We start from the raw sequence: 17700 nt of genomic DNA, 5'->3' as shown, positions 1-17700 counted from the left end.
GACCTTGGTTACTGAAGGGGGAACAAAGCAACACAACAGAGGGGTGTAAAATGAGGAGTGTCACAGACACTGTAAATCCTGCTTTCTGCGTGTCAGTAAATGGCAGGCAAATGACAGGCAAAGGCAGTGTTTAAATCTTTTAAAATGAACATTTGTTTCTATGGCGCTCATGAGGATGTGACATCTAGTGTCATTAGATAATTTTGAGGCAAAGAAAGAGGATGAGAACATTAATGTGAATAATGAGAAGAGTAACATTTGTGCTTATTTCTACAAGGTTGTTAGTATTCTGCGTAATGCATTTCTTTTTAAAATGCAATTTTCACTTCCATAACTGGGTTTTATGAACTTCATGCAGGGGTAAGTCACCTTCTCACAGACAAGGGCGAGGAAAAAAATACCTGTATGAAGAATTTATGCTGTAATTGTCCACAGGCTGTTGGATTTTCTTCTGTGGTACCTTGCCCTGAGCACTGTCAGAAATAAACCACTGGATAGTATCCAGATCTGTATGTTAGCTCCCACTTAATCTGTTCAATAGTTCCATGACTTTCTCCCCTTTTCACAATGCATCAGCTGTGGCAAAAATGGGTATTTATGATGCTGACTGTTCCCAGCCACAGGCCTAACTGCAGCTGATTTTGTGTCTGGACTGCTGCTTGTAATCTTATAATGTGCTTAAAGCCTGATCTGCAGTGTCACATGAGGTAAAGGTGGCTGCTGTTTCTATTTAATGCTGTGTCGCACCTGCAGCATATGTAACTATGATTTGTAAAGGACTTTCATGGCTCCTTATAGTTTCTAGGGGCAGCACCAAGTTTTGCTTCCAAGTTACAAGATTCTTTGTGGTGTGGTAAACTTTGCAGTCATTTCTGCATTCACCCAGAAGCTGAAATCTGGATGCTTGAGCTAATAGTTTTTAGGTTTCTATGCCTGGTGGCTCATTGGAGGCCTCATCAGTAGAAACTACCTGATCCTGCTCTAAAGAGCTCTTAATGGTCCTTACACTAAGCTGAAGCTTTGAGTTGTTTCAGTGAGGATTTTTTGGTTGGTTGGGAGTGAAGACAGGAAATACGCATCTGGTTTTAGTTTAATGTTGTGTCATTCTGTGCTTGACTCAAGACATGCACTTTTACCATTTCTATGATGCTAGTTACAGCAATGTTACTAGTCATATTTGTAGTCAATAAAGAAAAAACAATCATCAAGCGTGCTCAACTTCTTGAATGAAGGAAAATGAAGGCAGCAGAATCTTTAGGAACACACAAATACCACACATATTAGTGCGAAAGCCGAATCAAGCAACATTTGTGGAAAATATTGCATTTCAGGAATGACTGAGAGCCAGTATAGTTGAATTAAAGCACAAGTGGCCCAACCCAAACCAAAGATTTCAGTAAAGAAACCAGTGCTGAACCATACAGTTCACAGCAATTGTACTCATGTTGCGCCTTTGAAAGAAAAAGGGATCACTCGGTTTTGTATGTTTTTTAATGCAATTCATCCTACATAAGCAATGAAGTAGTTCAGAAATGAGAAACCAGGACAAATGTGGTTAGATTTCCCTAAAACTGAAGGTGTTTGTATGGGAAGGGTGTGCACGCACTTAAGGTCCTGTGTCTGGATGTGTGTGTGCTTGTTGATTCTCTAGAGTACCCATGGTGCTGGGAAAAACACTTGCAAACAGAAAAACTAGAGAGCACTGTTGCTAATTTTCTGTATTTAATATACAATACTTACTGCATTTGTATTCATTTTACATTTTTAGATAAAAGACAAATATAGCTAGAACGGTGAAGTAAACCTCAGGAAAGCAGTCTTAAATACGAAACTAATTTTTTTGCCTTTTTACTTTCCACTAGTTTGGGAACAGCTAAAAAGAACTTGACACCATGAAAATTTTTATTATATTGATTTTCATTCTGAACCCTCAGCACCCAACAATAAATACACAACTTTGCTTTTCTTGCACTGCCAGCAGCAAAACGTTCAGTTCCAAAGGACTGTAATTCTGATATAATACAATAGTGATAACCTTCTGTGTGCCTTAATTTAATTTTGCTGTATTGACACATGATTATTTTTGCAGTCGACCATCTTTACAAATGTGTAAAAGCAAAAAAGTATGTTATATGGTAAGGTGCATGCTCTGGTGAACTTCAATGCAGTCAACGTAAAATAGCCCCAGCTTAGGGTGCTCTTAAAGCGGAAGGCCCCAAGGGGTGCAACAGGGGACACAGAGCACGCATGCAGTTAGCTCAAAGAGCTGCTGCGTTTGAAAGCTTGCAAAGGGAGCTCTAGAGCTTCCAACGTGGCTACATGATTTCCCAGCCACTCTGTACAGCAGAAACATACTTTTCCCCAAGGCGGATACGGTAATCAGCAGCTGTGCAAGAAGAGGAGAGAGAGGCTGCAGGATTTCATGTACAGTAATGGTGCAAGGCTTTTGTATACCAGAGTTTGCACGTTGTATCCCCTTGATGGCATATTGGTGACCAAAAGGTAAACCAGTATATTTGAGTAACAATTCAAGAAGTTACTGTTACGTTTATCTGTACCTCTGTAGGTGATACTGTGTTTTCACATACCGGTCGTTTGAAGGCTGAATGCAAAGAATGTAAAGAACACTGAATAGTAACTATTAAGCACACAGAAAAATAATAATAATAAAAAAGATGCACCTTTAAAAGAAACAGTAACACACGCACCTTTTCATGTTTGTACCCTGATTAAAAGAACACCATGAAGTTCAAGTATGAAGTGATACAGTGAAATCATGTCCTGTGAGTAGGTATCAATGGTAGTCTAGGTAGTACAGTTTGCATCGTAGGTAACTTTCCACCTTGCAAAATAATATCCTACTGGATGTGTAGGTAAAGTGACTTGAAATGCTAAAACTCAGTATGCTAGCTGTTCGGCTGGTATAAGCTGATAGAACACTGTAGAAGTCAACAGGACTGTGCTGATTTTCACCAGCTGATTATATGCCCTAAGGTGAATGAAACAAAAAGTATACTCAAAACTGCTTTGCATGTTTGCCTTGAATTACCAAATCCTAGACACCTCCAGAACAAATCCTCTTCTATTACAAAAAAGGGGAAGAAAAAGAGAAAAAATTAAGCCAAACAGCATGAGAAGCTGTTTTAACTTTCCAAATGCTTTTTATGTTCTTTTTTATGTAAAATCATACCGAGAAACAAAGGTACAGAGATGGACTTTGTTTGCTAATGGATGTTGGTCTGATGTCATATGAATGAAGTTAGTCTGGACGTGTCTCAGAAGCTGTCCTCACTGTCCATGGTATTCTGTAAACCTGAAACCCCACGTTTTTATTTTCTTTTGAGAACGTAACTTTTTTTGCAGATTCTGAAACCAGTGTCCCATGAGAGTTACTAACAGGCTTAACTTTCTACATGTCTTCTGTTAACTTCAGTGGAATTTGTAACATGTAAGGTAGGCACAAACGGAGTGTCTGGAGCAGTAAGAATTGAATCTTTTTTTCTGATACATTTCTGTACCAGCATCACGCTTTTTTCCACATGTCCCGATGCTAAGAAGTGCACTTCTGAACTCTTGTATAAAGTAATGAATAGAAATGTTGAGAGAAATAATGTTACTAGAGTTAAGATTTTTATCACACATTACCATTTATATAGTATTCTTGCTGATTTACTTAGCTTAAGTATTTTTATATAGACCTGAGCTTCCTGACACTGAAATTTGTGGACTTACAAGGTCAAATTCTTGGCTTAATGTAACTGTAGCCAGTGGAGTTACAACAGAAGTAAATTATGCTAGATAATTTGAAATACTTTGAAACCCCAGTCCAGTTTCATGCAATTGTGCATGCACAAAAAATTACCTAAATTTGCTGCCTTTATGCTTTTGTTTAGCCAACAATCTTACTTAAAGCCCAGATGGGCAACTTTATCGCTGCAAAAAACTTTCTTCAGTTACAAGATGCCACACAAACTTGGCCCCTGGCTTAAGCGTCTGGAATCGCCAGATACCTGCTGGACCTGCTACAAACAAAATGAAGCCAAAGGCAGCCTATGTAATGTTTTCTAACTTTATTTTTTCAGACAACATTCCCCCGCTATGTGTAAGATTAGCTCTACAACAGCATTTCAAAGTAATCTGCTTATTCCTTTACATACTTAAACAAACAAAAATACCCTAAAGCATAAAACATACTACATCTGAACACACATACTACCCTAGCTGCAAAACTCGATGTACAGTATGAAGCTTTATATTTTTTTTGACTGATCTAGCTTTCTGCCTCTCTACGAAACTAGCTTAACTTCAACAACCAAAATGTATACTAAATGCAAATAAACAACAAAGCAGCAAGACTCAACACATTTTTTTGGCAACTACCCTTTCACAGGACTAGTGTGTTTTCATCAGAAATAATATACTGAATTATAATAGCAATAATTTAGGTTAATGTCAGATAACTTGCAGATAAAATGTGTCCACATCTTTGATAAACACTGACCCCATTTACTGGTGTCTTGGTGCTGTTATTAACCATGTGTCCTCACAACTACAGTCAACTGCTAAAGGAAAGCCTTTTTCTGCAAATACTTTCTCGTGAGCAACTACACTCCCGTGAGCAACCCCGCTTAGCTTTGTGCGACTGCTCAGGCGAGGCACAGTATTCATGTATTTGCATTCTTAGGCCTTCAGGATGGAGAGGATCAAGCTAGTGAGGAAATACAAATACACACTGTTACACTGAAAGTAGAAGACAGACATACAGACAAAAGCACCCTGTGATGCTTTCAGGAGTTATAATATAAACACTATTTCCCAAGTATATAGTTGAACTTCTAAGACATCATTTTGAGGGTATAATTTTTCTTTAACTAGAGCATTCAAAGACATTATACTTTTAAAGCTGTTCAAAGTAATGCAGCTAAATATTACATTAAAAATAAAACTGATGATTCAGTGGCAGACACAGACCACTTAAATGAATTGGAATGAAATGGACCATAAATACATTAACCTGAATGCTTGAAAGGAATTTACAAAGAAATTAAAGACTAAAAGAAAAGAAGAAACGGGTGCCCATGGGCTTGGTTTCAGTGCCAAAATCATACGGCTTTGTGTAGAAAACAGATTCTACCAGAAAAATAAATGGCATCTTTACATTTTCTCTATCTAAAGTACTCTAAAATGTGTTTCTCACCTGAACAGAAGTAACTGCTTTGTATGTGAAAGGTGCCTGGCTAAGAGTCCTTGAGACTCATTCTTTACTGAAAAGCACTGCCATAAACTTCTTATGCCTACACTGTCATGACTCTAGGTGGGTTGTAGGAGGGGAGTTCAGTCTCCAGAAAAAGATTTTGAATACTGTGGAGAATGACAGCAAGGTTATTAGACAGTACTGAAGGAAGATGTCATGGATACTGAATTCTGCTTGTTGGAATCTAAACAGGGAAACTGATTCACTTAATACTGACCACCAGAGAGCAATCAAAACTTTTAGACAGTGCTGGCCTGCTCTGATTTTTGAGCTGGTAAACTACAGTAATGCTTTTCTATTCAACTTAGTATGCACAATAGGAAGGAGAAAGGTGGTGGTGGAAGTGAAATAAAACAAATTGAAGCAGAACAAAGCTGGAAAACCACTGGTTTGCCAGACATCTAGCAAGAAAAAGGAAAAGATGGATCGATCTTTGCAGTCCTTTCAGCCTGTAATCTCAGGACACTGCAGGCCTTCTGTCAAGTTATGACAGGCAACTTCAAAATAAGTAAGTTCAAAATGCACATGTCAATCAATACTTCCAGATGAGCACATCCACACTGAGCTTCTATAAGCTACCTTGTACTTGTATCCACAAACTTCTTGCCAGCATCCAATTTCTGATGTGCTTTTTTGTTGTAGTTGCAACCCACGGTTACAGCCACCTTTGTTGCAAGACAAAGTCCCTGCAAGAAATCTTGATGGATTTTGTCTTGCTGAAAAAAGACTGAGAAACATGGTCAGATTCACAGTCATCCTCCTTGTGTAGTGAGAGAGCTTTCTTTAGGAAGTTCTTAGAAATGGAAAGAAGTTGACTGTCAGTAAGGATACTGTCCCTTCAAGATCCTGGAAAGACTTCTCCTTGGGAGAATATATTGGGGGTTAAGGTCCATTTGTGCCTACTACTTGTGGCAGGCTCTTTCCTCAAAGCTGCCATAGAAAAAAACGAATGAGTGTGATTGCCTGCGTGTGTCCAAGTTATTTTGAGAGTTAGGGACCTTGATAAAGTAACTATTTTGTAGTTGCTCTGCCTCACACTGGAAGGAAACCTCTCTCTGGGAACAGTGATTTTGGGTAAGTGGAAGGAAAAGGGAGGGTAAGCAGTAGATTTGCATCTGTTAAAAACTTCTGTATAACAGAAGCACCATTGGCTGCTCTTGTGAATATGTACATCACAGGCAGTTATTCAGGGATCTTCTATACTTAGTAAATAATTTTTTGAGATAATCTTCTGAATCAAAAATTGTTTTGGCTGATCAAGCACATTATGTTCAGTCCAATCTATTCTAGCTCATCTCTTTGCCTGGAGTAGAAGTAGCTCAGAGTTTCCCATATTGTACTGTAGTATATCCCAGTTCCAAATGAGAAACTAAGAAAAATTACAGTACAAGTCATTGAAAGGGGCTGCAGAATCACAAGGTAGTAATTTAAAAGCTCACAGCTTCTTAAGGGGCCATGGAAGTACCAGGAAGGATCAGACACAAATGATAGGTAACTGTCACTACAGTGAGAGGAAGCAGGATGTTGAAGGACTGTTGAGGAGTAGACAAACCCAGGGCTTACTTTCATAGTGTCACAGTAGGATGATCTGGGATAAGGAAAGGACAACTTGAGTGTCTGAGTGATCCATCACTGTATGTATTTAACAAATGCCAGAGAACTACAGTGTAGAATTAGAGGTTTCCCATTCCTGAAACGGTGAAATTTGTCTCTGTGCCAAGCTCAGTTGCTCACACTTAGTGGAAGGACCAAAATTAGCTGCTCTGCATCAACATACCCAGCCACTCCTACACATGGACTAAACACAACAAAATGCCATACAGGCCTTATTTTCTATGGGTTTTGGAGGTGGCATAACAATAGTTAAGGGTAGCTATCAGGTTGGCAGAGCAGCTTAGGAAGTTCCATTCCTGCTGTACAACCTTCAAAAAGACTTCTTTCACAGCAGATGGTTCTGCAGTATTAGTTACACTGGGTGTTGGACAGACTTGCTAGGCTCTCAGACTTGCTCCTGTAAGATGGTGAACCACCTGCACAGCAAAACCTGCATTCAGATAATCTTATCAAAATCCAGGTGCTCAAAACCATGCTATTCTACATTGCCAAAGGGTTCTCATTTTGTGACAGGAGTCAGCTGGACAGGACTAACAGGTCACTAACAGGACACAGTGATGCCCCTGTGTTAGAGCTGTGTGTTCTCCACATCTGCAGCTGAGCTACAGGCAGTGCCTGTGTGGCCAGTTTAACCTGCTCTCAAGCTGTCTCATAAGACTTTTATTTCAATATCTACACAGAAAAAACCTCTAGCTTCCTCCAATTGTGGGTTAAAAAATAGAGCTGTTGCTATGCTGAAAAACTGCACTGGAGCTCATGACTTGAGTTGGCATAATAAGTATCTGGAAGTAAAATCTCATGCAAGAGTCCTGCTTTATCATCTGATGCTTATGAAAGTGAATGACAAGTGAATGAAAGCAAATGACAGAACAAAAGATGTGGAAAAAAAAAGTCTTCCCCCTACACTTATACATAACTTTTCCACATACTTAAATTCACTTGCCAAAATTGTCCTGAACTCTCCTAATCTCTGCTCATTTTCCTATCTTTGCAGCACTTCACGATTTTCCTCCCTCATCTAGCTACTCAAAACTGATCCTAACATTCAAGAACTGTTTTTTTTCTTTCAAAACTTTCTTCTTAAAAAAAAGAAAAAAGAAAAAAAAGCTGAGGATTGCATAACATGACATACATAAGAAATATGGAATTCCAGGAAAGGCTGCATACTGTAGAACGTTAATTACAAACTCTTTAGGAGTAACTGCACGAAGGAAGCTGGCAGTCTGTGACAATCCATTTTCCATTCAGTGGCAGAGACAGTGCTCTTTGGCTGGGTTTAACATGAGCATGTCAATAGGAGCAAGTATCCATGTAAACACTAGAAAATGTGTCTGGCATGTGGATGGGTTTAAGGTATAGAAAGCTAAACAGTGTGGATGTAAATGTAGCTCACTCGAAAACGGACAGTGAGCTCAAGAGCTTTATAGCAAAATAAATCACAAGTTAAACACTACCTGTTCTCCCCTCTCCTTTCAGTCAAATAACATAGGTTGCGTTAGTGCAAATGAACATTAAAATGGTAGTTAGAGTAAGTTCATCCTTGGATGCTTTTTTTCCATAAAACCCTATCAACTTCGCAGGGTCAGTGAAAAAGTATCAGTTCCAATGCATATTTAATATACATTGTTTGTATTTACATTTTTTTTCACATTATAAATAGGCTCCTTTTCACTTATCCCAATAATATTTTCCCAATAGTTCCTTAAAATCTCCTTATTAATCTTTTCTGCAGTTGTTCATTTGTTTTATTGAAAATCATGCAGTATCATTTCTCTGATCTTTTTTTGGAAACAAAAAAACTACCCTACCACAATCACCCCATTTCAAAATATCTACAGCAGAATCTCTTCTTACTTTCTCTAGCCATGCAAAAGCCTCATTGACAACAGGCTGGATGAAGCCCACCAATACATTCTAACACAGATAAAACATTTAATCTGAAGGAAAAAAATTGGCATATGGTTATGGAGTTTTGGTTTATCTGAGCTGCTTTGTACAGTCTTTCAGTGAAGGATGGAAATACGAATATTGCAGAAGCTCTCATAGGACTTTATTTAAGTCAAGGCATATTTTCCACTAACTTTACTTGCAGCAACCTTGTGCTTTTCTGCCCAGAAAGTAGAAAGCTCATCTAAGCATGGTGCTGGCTGATTTCAGCTTCTGATGAACACATAAAGATCTGATGGTATCCACTTGACTTTGCAGAATCTTTTTTAAGCACAAGTTCCTGTTTGATTCAGTTCTGTTTGGGTGCCTATCACTGTCTGGATTTAAAACATATACATAATTTTTCAGGAATATTTAAATGGAAAAATACATCAGTTTCAAAATTTTGACTGTTACAGCCAAAAGAATGATTTTCAGCTGGTTTCTGCGTGAACCTAATGAGCGCTTTAAAATTATTATCTATGCACACTACTCCTAAGTGGGTTTTATGGTTCTTATTTTGTATTTATATCGCATATCAGTATGCAGTATTTGCTAAGCTTAAAACTAAAGGGAAGAAATAACACTTGGCAAAAACATATTTGTCAGTTTGTATGTCCACATCTTTCATCTTTTAATGGCCTAGTTAATTTAAATCCATGAGAAAGCTTCTTATTGTTTTACATAAATTACTGGGAGTTGATGGTTACAGAGTCTGGTCCAGAAACTAGAATTGTATTACAGCCATTATCTAACAATTTGAAAACCAAAGAGATAAAATAAATAGCTCACAAATAAAGCTTCTATTTAAGCTGTACAGCCTGTTAGACTGTTAAAACTGCAGTCATGTTTTTGCACACCTGAACTGTATTTGAACAAAGAATTTCGGTATGAAAATGAAACTTGGAAGGTTAAACATATAAAATCCCATTTACTTTTTTTGAGATTGTTTCTGATTTTCTCTTTCCTTCATGGAAAGTAATCTGTATACTCTGATACTTAGTAATCAAAAAGAAGCAAAAGAGATAGCTTATCGACAGTTACTGAAGATTTCAGTATATAACATGTTATTATTCTCTGTGAAAGTAAAAATACATTTCTTAATTTTTCCCACACAACTGCAGCTTGGGAAAATGTTTTTTTCTAATATACTAATCTCAAGAAAATAATCATTTACACATTAGGAGAAGTGTGAAATCCGTTAACATCAAAAAAGACCTTGGTATTTAGAAGCAGTTTTGTAGCAATAAAATAAATATGTTAGGTTCCTAAGCTTGTGTTCAGTTCAAGCTCCAAGCGTAACACAGCAAAATCACTCTAATAGCCTAGAATCTTCTAATTCACATTGTATATAAAAATCAATCTATTCCTGAAACTATTGTATATGAAAAAATACTAGCAAAGTGGTTCTATAAAACAGAGTTCTTAGAATAAAATTCCTCCATATTCAACTGTATCTTATACACGGAACACAATTAATTTATGTGGCCTTTTAAACCAACCTGTGTGGTTTATGACTCATATACCTATTTGACAACTGATGTGTTTTCAGCTGTGAGTCTGATAAGTGCTCCAAATTGGTTGGTTAAAAGACCAAACAAGCATGATTTCTTTTTATTTTCCATATTAAAGTTGACCTAATACCTAACAGCAGAGAGAATCATATGTATAATAAAACATGCTTCTCAAAGACAGGGAGTGAACCTGTGAAAAGTAGTATGGTATTTTCTTCTTATTCACCAAAACAACCATTGAGTGTAAAAACCACACGAGAGTTACTTAAGATGCTGGGTACCACCCCCGACGCAGAAGATGCTCAAATACTACAACTTACTGATTCATTTCATGTAAAAGGCTCTGTATGCATAGCACCAAATTTCAGTATTTTGCAAACATTTTGTCCCCCTTTTTTGGTGTGTTTTAGGACAGAAACAACAAAGAAAAGTACTCTAACATTTACTATTGTGGACTAACAGGTTGAAAAAACCCTGGAGTGTGGGCGCAGCCAACACAGAAATATGCAGACCCTATTTGTAGAATTTCACTTGGAGCACAGAAAGCAACATAGGTGTATGCAGAACTAAGGGTAAGCAAAGAGGTGCACAAAGAGAATCTTTCTAAATTGTTGGTTCTGGACTAAATTGAAGCAACACTTGGTAATACACTGATACTGGGTAGCTATGGAAAATTTGGAAGAACCTTGTTGGAAATAGCACCTGTGTCACTGAAATCTGTTTCCATAAGGAAATTGAGTGAAGAACTAAAAAGCTAGAATGAGCGTGGAGACAGGGTGAAAAGAGAAAAGGGCTGCTTCAGATGTATTGCAATTAGCACTTCACTAGCTGGCTTTGGTGACTTTTTTCCTTGGCTACTGGGTCTGTTTTTCCCGCATAATTATGTAGTACTGATAAAAAAAAAAAAAAGGTTGGTGGGAAATAGAAATCACTCCTTCCATTACTAAGAACACCCTGTTCTCTGCTGAGGAGAGCACAGTGCCTGGCTGTGGGTGCTCTAGAAGCTGAACATCTATACTAATTTTTATGTATCTATCTTTTGTTATTCAGTGGTTTTTAGCTGCTGTTGAACTGCTCCTGTAGAACACATACAGGCATAGTTATTGCTACAAAAAATTGCACTCCAAAGTCTTATTTAAAGGGTGCATGAAGAGTTTGCACCACAGTCTGGAACATGTGTGTCCAGAAACACTTTCTTTTTCACTGACACAATTCCAACATCCTACACATGGCAGTAATGAGCAAAGGTACACAAATACTAGGGCTATACCAGTAAAATAAGAAGAGCAAGGCACATGCTCAAGCACAGTCCCACAGTTGTATGTACTGTCTAATTATGAGCATGATTCTTGCCATGATTTTAGCCAGTGCCAGCACTTTGCCCAGCCAGAGAATAGGCTTTCTGAGTTTACTAGTGTGAAACCCCATGGTTTAGCAGGGAAGACTGGAATATGAGCAAGCCTATGGCATGTCAAATGGAATTTCTTCCTGAAGATATTTTTGAAAGGAAGTCAATTGAAAAGTTGTTGGTCCTCGGAATGTAGGACCTTGCTACTGCAATGGTCCTATTGGATAAATCTTGTCCCTAAACCCGACAAGACAGAACTTAAGTTTTTTTTTCTGTTCCTGCCATTCCCACTGGATATTCCAGAATATGACCATTAATGCAGCCCTTCTCAAGCTGTTCTCCCAAATACCCCCACTTATAACCTTATCCTGTATTAGACAACATACAGCACCATGTAGTAGAAGCTCTGCCTGTGATTCTGTAAGCCAGCTCCTGCTTTTCTCCACTGCTCTCTGAGCTCTTCTTCTGATACTACTGATTGGGAAATACTGCTCCAATAGTTAACTTCCTTGTGATTTCTACATTCTCATTAGTTTTTGGGCCAACATTAACCTTTGGCTTAAAATGTTCTCTTCCCTTTGTAGAACAGATGCACACCTCTATCTGAGAGTTTTAAGCCTAATTTGAAAATGCCCTCTCCTCCCCTACATTTTCACCTATGTTTGTTATTGGAGACTTCTGGGAGAGTTCCCTGACAGTTGCTGGAAAGCTGCACCAGCTGAATGCCCTGATGAAGTATGTTTGATAGCCTGGAGCTAGGTAAAACGTGGAATGTTTTTAAAGATGCTAAACTGTGTCAAAAATGTTCTTGTTCGTTACTGTCACAAGATTCTCCTGAACTTTGCCTCTGTTTGTTGTTCTAATTAGGGTTTAAAAATGGTTAACAAAAATTTCACTCTGGCCCATCCTTTCCTATGATTGTTAAAACCTACTCACACTCAGGTCCATTGACACATGGAGGAATAAGGCTGGGACAACACCAGGGCAGTGAGTTCAGTTACCCTTCTATGAAGGAACAGAGAGAATGACAGAGGCAAGGCCAAGATTAGAGGGTTAGCTGCCATGACGGCTCCCTGGCTTTCAGCTTGCTGCTCACAGAGCTTCCAAAATCCTTGTCTTTTGCATCTGCAGTATCTCTGTGGGCAGATGCCTTGTGCATGCTCTTGCCAGGCCTAATTTGCAACTTGCCTGTTCATGCTAGTAGGTTTTGCATAGGCATCATCCTGCACATGAAGAAAAGCACAGGCCACTGCATGCATGCATGCAAGTGGTCCTTTTAAAATCTGGCTTATTTAAAACAGACCTGATTTAACCATATGTCTCATACTTACATGTCTAACAATAAGGAAAAGCTTTATCCAAGAGACAGATAAGTTCTACTCACTATGCTAGCAATGGACCATCTCCCAGACAGAGTTAACAGTGAAGTTTGCCACAACAGCCAGTCTATCACAGGACTGAGTACCTGCCAGGGGGATGGCTACAAGTTCTCATGCCACAGCTGGAAAAAAACTGTATTGCTCAACTCACTGCTGAGGACCTGCTTCTGCCAAGCATGTTGTGAATGAGGATATAATGCTGGCTCACTAGCTACACAAGATAAAATAGAGATGAGGAAGAGAGAACCCTAAGGGACTCTGACAGGAGTAAGCAAAGCTAGCTGCCTCACTTATCATCAGTTGTGCTGCAATCGTGTATATTTATGGTTTTATGGTAAGGGCTAACTCATTGGACCAATATTTTGGACCAATATTTTCCCCCAAGCAGGTAAATGAATGAAAGTCATGCTAGGGAACAGCTTTTATGGATTTAAAATATTTCTTTTTTCTCCAGTACAGTATTAAAAAAATAAAAACTTTTTAAAATACTGAAAATATATTTTAGTTAAGGTAAAAATACTAAATATAAAAATTTAATGTAATATTTAAAATAACTGTGCTATAAAGACATGTGAATTGCTTAGTTATTTTGACATTCAATAATGGCACATTAACCCTAGTGGAGAAGCATGTGCCAGTATACCCACATGGTGGTTTAGGAGAGAAGCTCATGCATTTCTGCACAGAAAACAAATCTGCTTAATAAATGACATCTGAGGGACTTTGAGACAGTAATATGCATGCGCTTATAATGCATGGGTGGGTGTTGCAGGTAAGGCAGCGCAGTAGACAGTATTCAATTCTGCACAAATACATATCTGTGCTTATCACAGGTACAGGATTCTCTGCTTCTGAATCTGCAATTTCTTTCTATTTTCCTTTTTGGCTGATGATCAGAAAAGGCTGAAGGTGAAAATCTGTATTGATTTTCATTAGCTGTGCTCATGTCTTCTGAGCTGCATAGCAGAAAAACTGGAATGAGATAAAGCGAATGTGCCTGCAGCTGTTTCCAGGGGGGAATGATAGGTTAGAACAAGGGCTAGGATGTGTCTGGATTTCAACACAAACCGACCATTTGGAAACCAAAAGAGTCTTTAAGAACAGGACTCTAGAGGATTTTTAGAATACTTGTTTTTTGCAACATGCACACAAATGTAGCTAGATAGTAACTCGTTTGTGTGTGAAAAAACCTAGAAGTTGAGACATGTATTATGATGACCATCATCACTGTTATTTTTATAGAGCAATGAAATGATTAAATAATCCATCCAAGTTTTCAAGTGGGGAAGCACCTGCACGTATGCCATGAATGAACAGTAGCTGGATGTATTAATGCACGTATCAGTTAACTGCAGGTTGCAGAGATCTGGTATTTCAATGCCGTTCCTTAAATATCACTGTAAGAGATCACATAATAATAGTTTAAAAAGTACCAAATCATGCTTCAGCAGCTAGAGAGAGAGATTGCATCATGTTTTGGCAGTGACTCGATCATCGTACTCCACGCTGGCAGCATTCGATATTAAAAGGATAAAATGGCAGCAAAACTGCTCAGCAGCTTCTTTTTGTCTGGAGTCTTCCCAGGTAGATAAACAAAACAAAAACAAAACAAACATAAAGCTGCAATGGGAGCAGGTCAAAGCACTGGCCCTTGCGTTGCTCTGATGAAAGTAAACTAGATTGATTTTCTTGGATAAGCATATCACAGTCCCCAAATAAACGATAAGTGCATAAAACCTCCAAATAATGATCTTCGCTAGAACAGCTATGTGGTTTGTATGGGACAGTGGCCTTGTCAGCTACGCATCTTGTTCATTAATGGTTCATCTTCAGTCAGCATTATGATGCATTCACCTCACTAGAGTTTTGGCTGGATGACATGTGAGAGTCCAGATTCTCCTTGCATTTCTCCAGATCATGGAAATATGGGTGAGAGAGGGCAACATAGGCAGATATTCTCTTGGTTGGGTTGAATGCTAAGCATTTCTGTAAGTATGAAAAGAAGTTGGTTTTAACTAAAATGTACAGTTAACAGGGCTAACATTGCATATATACATTGATGCATGCCACCTTCAATTTATGATCAGTATGAGACACAACAGGGTCTCACTATGGGCTGTTATGTTAACATTACCATTCACATTAAAACAAGCAGTGCTGGCATACTGTATGAATATGGCATCCCCAAAGCTAATTGAAAATAACAGGTTAGAAAATTCAAGTATTCATAGTTTTGGAAATTCCATAATTCAGGTTTTCTTGAATTCACATGCACAGAACACCTGTCTCACAGGCTGCAGGGAGCAGCTATTCACAAACAACATTTGCACCCCTCAGTGTTCAATGTACTGTTCTTTTGTGGTTAGACAAACACAGATGGCATAGTAAGGTTCATTCCTCGGCTTAGTATGTCTATAGGCATTGGGTCTTTGACTTTGTAGCCTTTGTATGCTAATGTCTTGTGTTTAGTTTCTGCCTCTTCTTCCTATGTGTACTTTGCTCGCTATCTTTCCAGATCCTTATCCCAGCCTCTGCCCAGACAGCACTGAAATCTCTCCTTGTGTGGCCTTGTGTTTTATACCTTGTTTTCCTCTTTTTCTTTATTCACCTCCAGATAGTATTTTCCCCACTATTCCTTATCTAAGCACTTCCTACTCCTACTTTATTTTCTTGTATCATAATTTCTGTCATTAACTTCTGAAATTCAATTCAGTGACTACCAGTCCTGCTCTCCCCTTTCTTCTGTGGCTGGCTCCCAGTTCTCATGTCTTCGCCTAACCCTTCCCACTTTACTTTCTACACACAGATACTTGTCTTCTTCCTTCCTCCCATCATGCTTCACACTGAGTGCTCTGCTGTATTTATTCCTTGTTGTTCTCAGAATCTAATTCTTGTCCCATGTCTAAGCTTCACTTTCCAGGCTGCAAGAACAACAGATGTGCTTCTCCTGTCATTTCAAGTGCCCAGATGTAGTCCAGCATTTGTTCCAGAGAACAAATTTAGCTAGATTTCAACAGCACAGCAAAAGGCAAACTGAGGCAAGGCCATTCCCTATATTCCATTGCAAGACTAAACTTGAGGATTGGGGTTTATAACATACCTATAAAAATTACAGAAACAATTTAATTGAATTCAGTGTTACCAGTTGTGCCAGCACAATTTGTTTGCTTCTGTTCAATCCTGCCATTTGTAAGAGGCAACAGCTGCTGAACTCCAAATCTCAAGTTTTCAGCATTCACTAGAAGGCATGCAGCTGTAATCTACCTCTACAGCTTACTTTCTGCTTTATACTGGCTCCACTAAATCATGCAAAATGGCAGATCAATTTTTTGCACTCAGGTCCATCTTGTACTATGAGAATGGCTGAATCAGTGGCACAACTGTGTTTAGCAATGAGGATCTAAGCATAAGCTCTAAAGACAAGTCAAGCAGGCGCTTCCTTGACATGCTTTTCTAGTCTCTAACTGTTCTCATCTCTAACACCTCGAGTGTTTTTGTGCTGATGTTTCACAGATTTACATGAATTTGTCTACCTAATTTTGAGCTTTTCTTTAATAACTTCGTTAAAAGGAAACATAAATATTTCTTGGCACGCTACACGTGCAATGGGAACTATCAGTCATGCATCCTGGAGAACAAACAGCAACTCACAAGAAGCAAGTCTTTGCCCAATTCATCAATATCTGGCACAAATTTTTCAATAGGTTGTGCGGGTCTGGAAGTGAAAGCATTTCTTGGAAGGGCAACGTCATTAGGCCAGTCTTCTTCTTCTGGGAGTCCAATTACACTGTGAAAGGAAAAACATAATGTCAGGTCTGAACATTTTATATTTTATATTTATATTTATTTTTATATTGATTACACTGAGTGGCAGTTTATAAGTCTTGTTTAAATTAGATTAATTGTACAAGTAGTACACTGATCTCTGTGCACAGAGGCTAAGTTCTCTGTGTGTTTGGTAGAAATCATTCTGTGGCCAGCACAATTTTCTGGCCTACGTCTCAATTTTCTGTGTCTTTTTGTTGAAAAGGGGCTGAGTGCTTTGGAAGAAAGTTGCTCAGCTCTTGACTGGATGGTGCAACATATGTCACTCCAGGATGATTAAAAGCAGTAAGTTTCAAAGGGGAATTGCATGCAAGGACCTTTATTCACAAGAATAGAGACTGAGAGAAGAGTGTGGGTCAAGATGAGGGTAAGGCAATAAAAGGGATGTTTCGTAATGCTTCAAAGCTATGTGCAGTAATTGTTGCCCAAATTTAAACAATTTATTTGCTTCACAATACAGGTTTTAAAGTCTTAGCTCTGAAGGGGCATAGGACTTTAGTGTCTTTATGTGGTTTTTTTTTTTTTTTTTACTTTGTATTTTAGTTCTTCTTTACCCTTTAAAAGAATATTTTTATTTATTTTTATAATTTCTTTATTCTTTAAATTTTAGAAGGTATTTATACTCGCTAAATAATCATGCTAAAGTTTAAAAAACAAATAAATGAAATAATAGGTAAACCTCCAATGATGGATCATGTCTCACAAATTTTGTGTTTAATCTGATGCTAATATTGGGGGTGTTGAAACAGCAGTTTCTGAAGGAAATTCTTTACAAGAGTATGCATTACTTGTCAGGCTTCAGGAAAAATCATTTTTTACAGCCTGTAAAATCGAGATTTT

At 38.2% G+C, this 17700-nt stretch overlaps 1 protein-coding gene across 2 annotated transcripts in view; it reads right to left on the bottom strand.

Annotated features, from left to right (window-relative positions):
- Positions 1 to 1473: 1473 nt before the first annotated feature.
- Positions 1474 to 17700, bottom strand: part of CDK6 (cyclin dependent kinase 6) — a 139892-nt gene continuing 123665 nt past the window's right edge. For both annotated transcript variants that reach the window (XM_065666368.1, XM_065666369.1), the window contains exons 7-8: positions 16687 to 16822; positions 1474 to 15021 (exon numbers count right to left, since the gene is read on the bottom strand). In XM_065666368.1, the coding sequence (XP_065522440.1) occupies positions 14875 to 15021; positions 16687 to 16822 (283 nt within the window). In that variant the 3' untranslated portion in view covers positions 1474 to 14874. The remainder of the gene's footprint in view (positions 15022 to 16686; positions 16823 to 17700) is intronic.

Source organism: Lathamus discolor, chromosome 2 (assembly GCF_037157495.1).
Source record: "Lathamus discolor isolate bLatDis1 chromosome 2, bLatDis1.hap1, whole genome shotgun sequence".
NCBI classification, from domain to species: Eukaryota; Metazoa; Chordata; class Aves; order Psittaciformes; family Psittacidae; genus Lathamus; species Lathamus discolor.
This window is presented reverse-complemented; position numbering and strand designations above follow the sequence as displayed.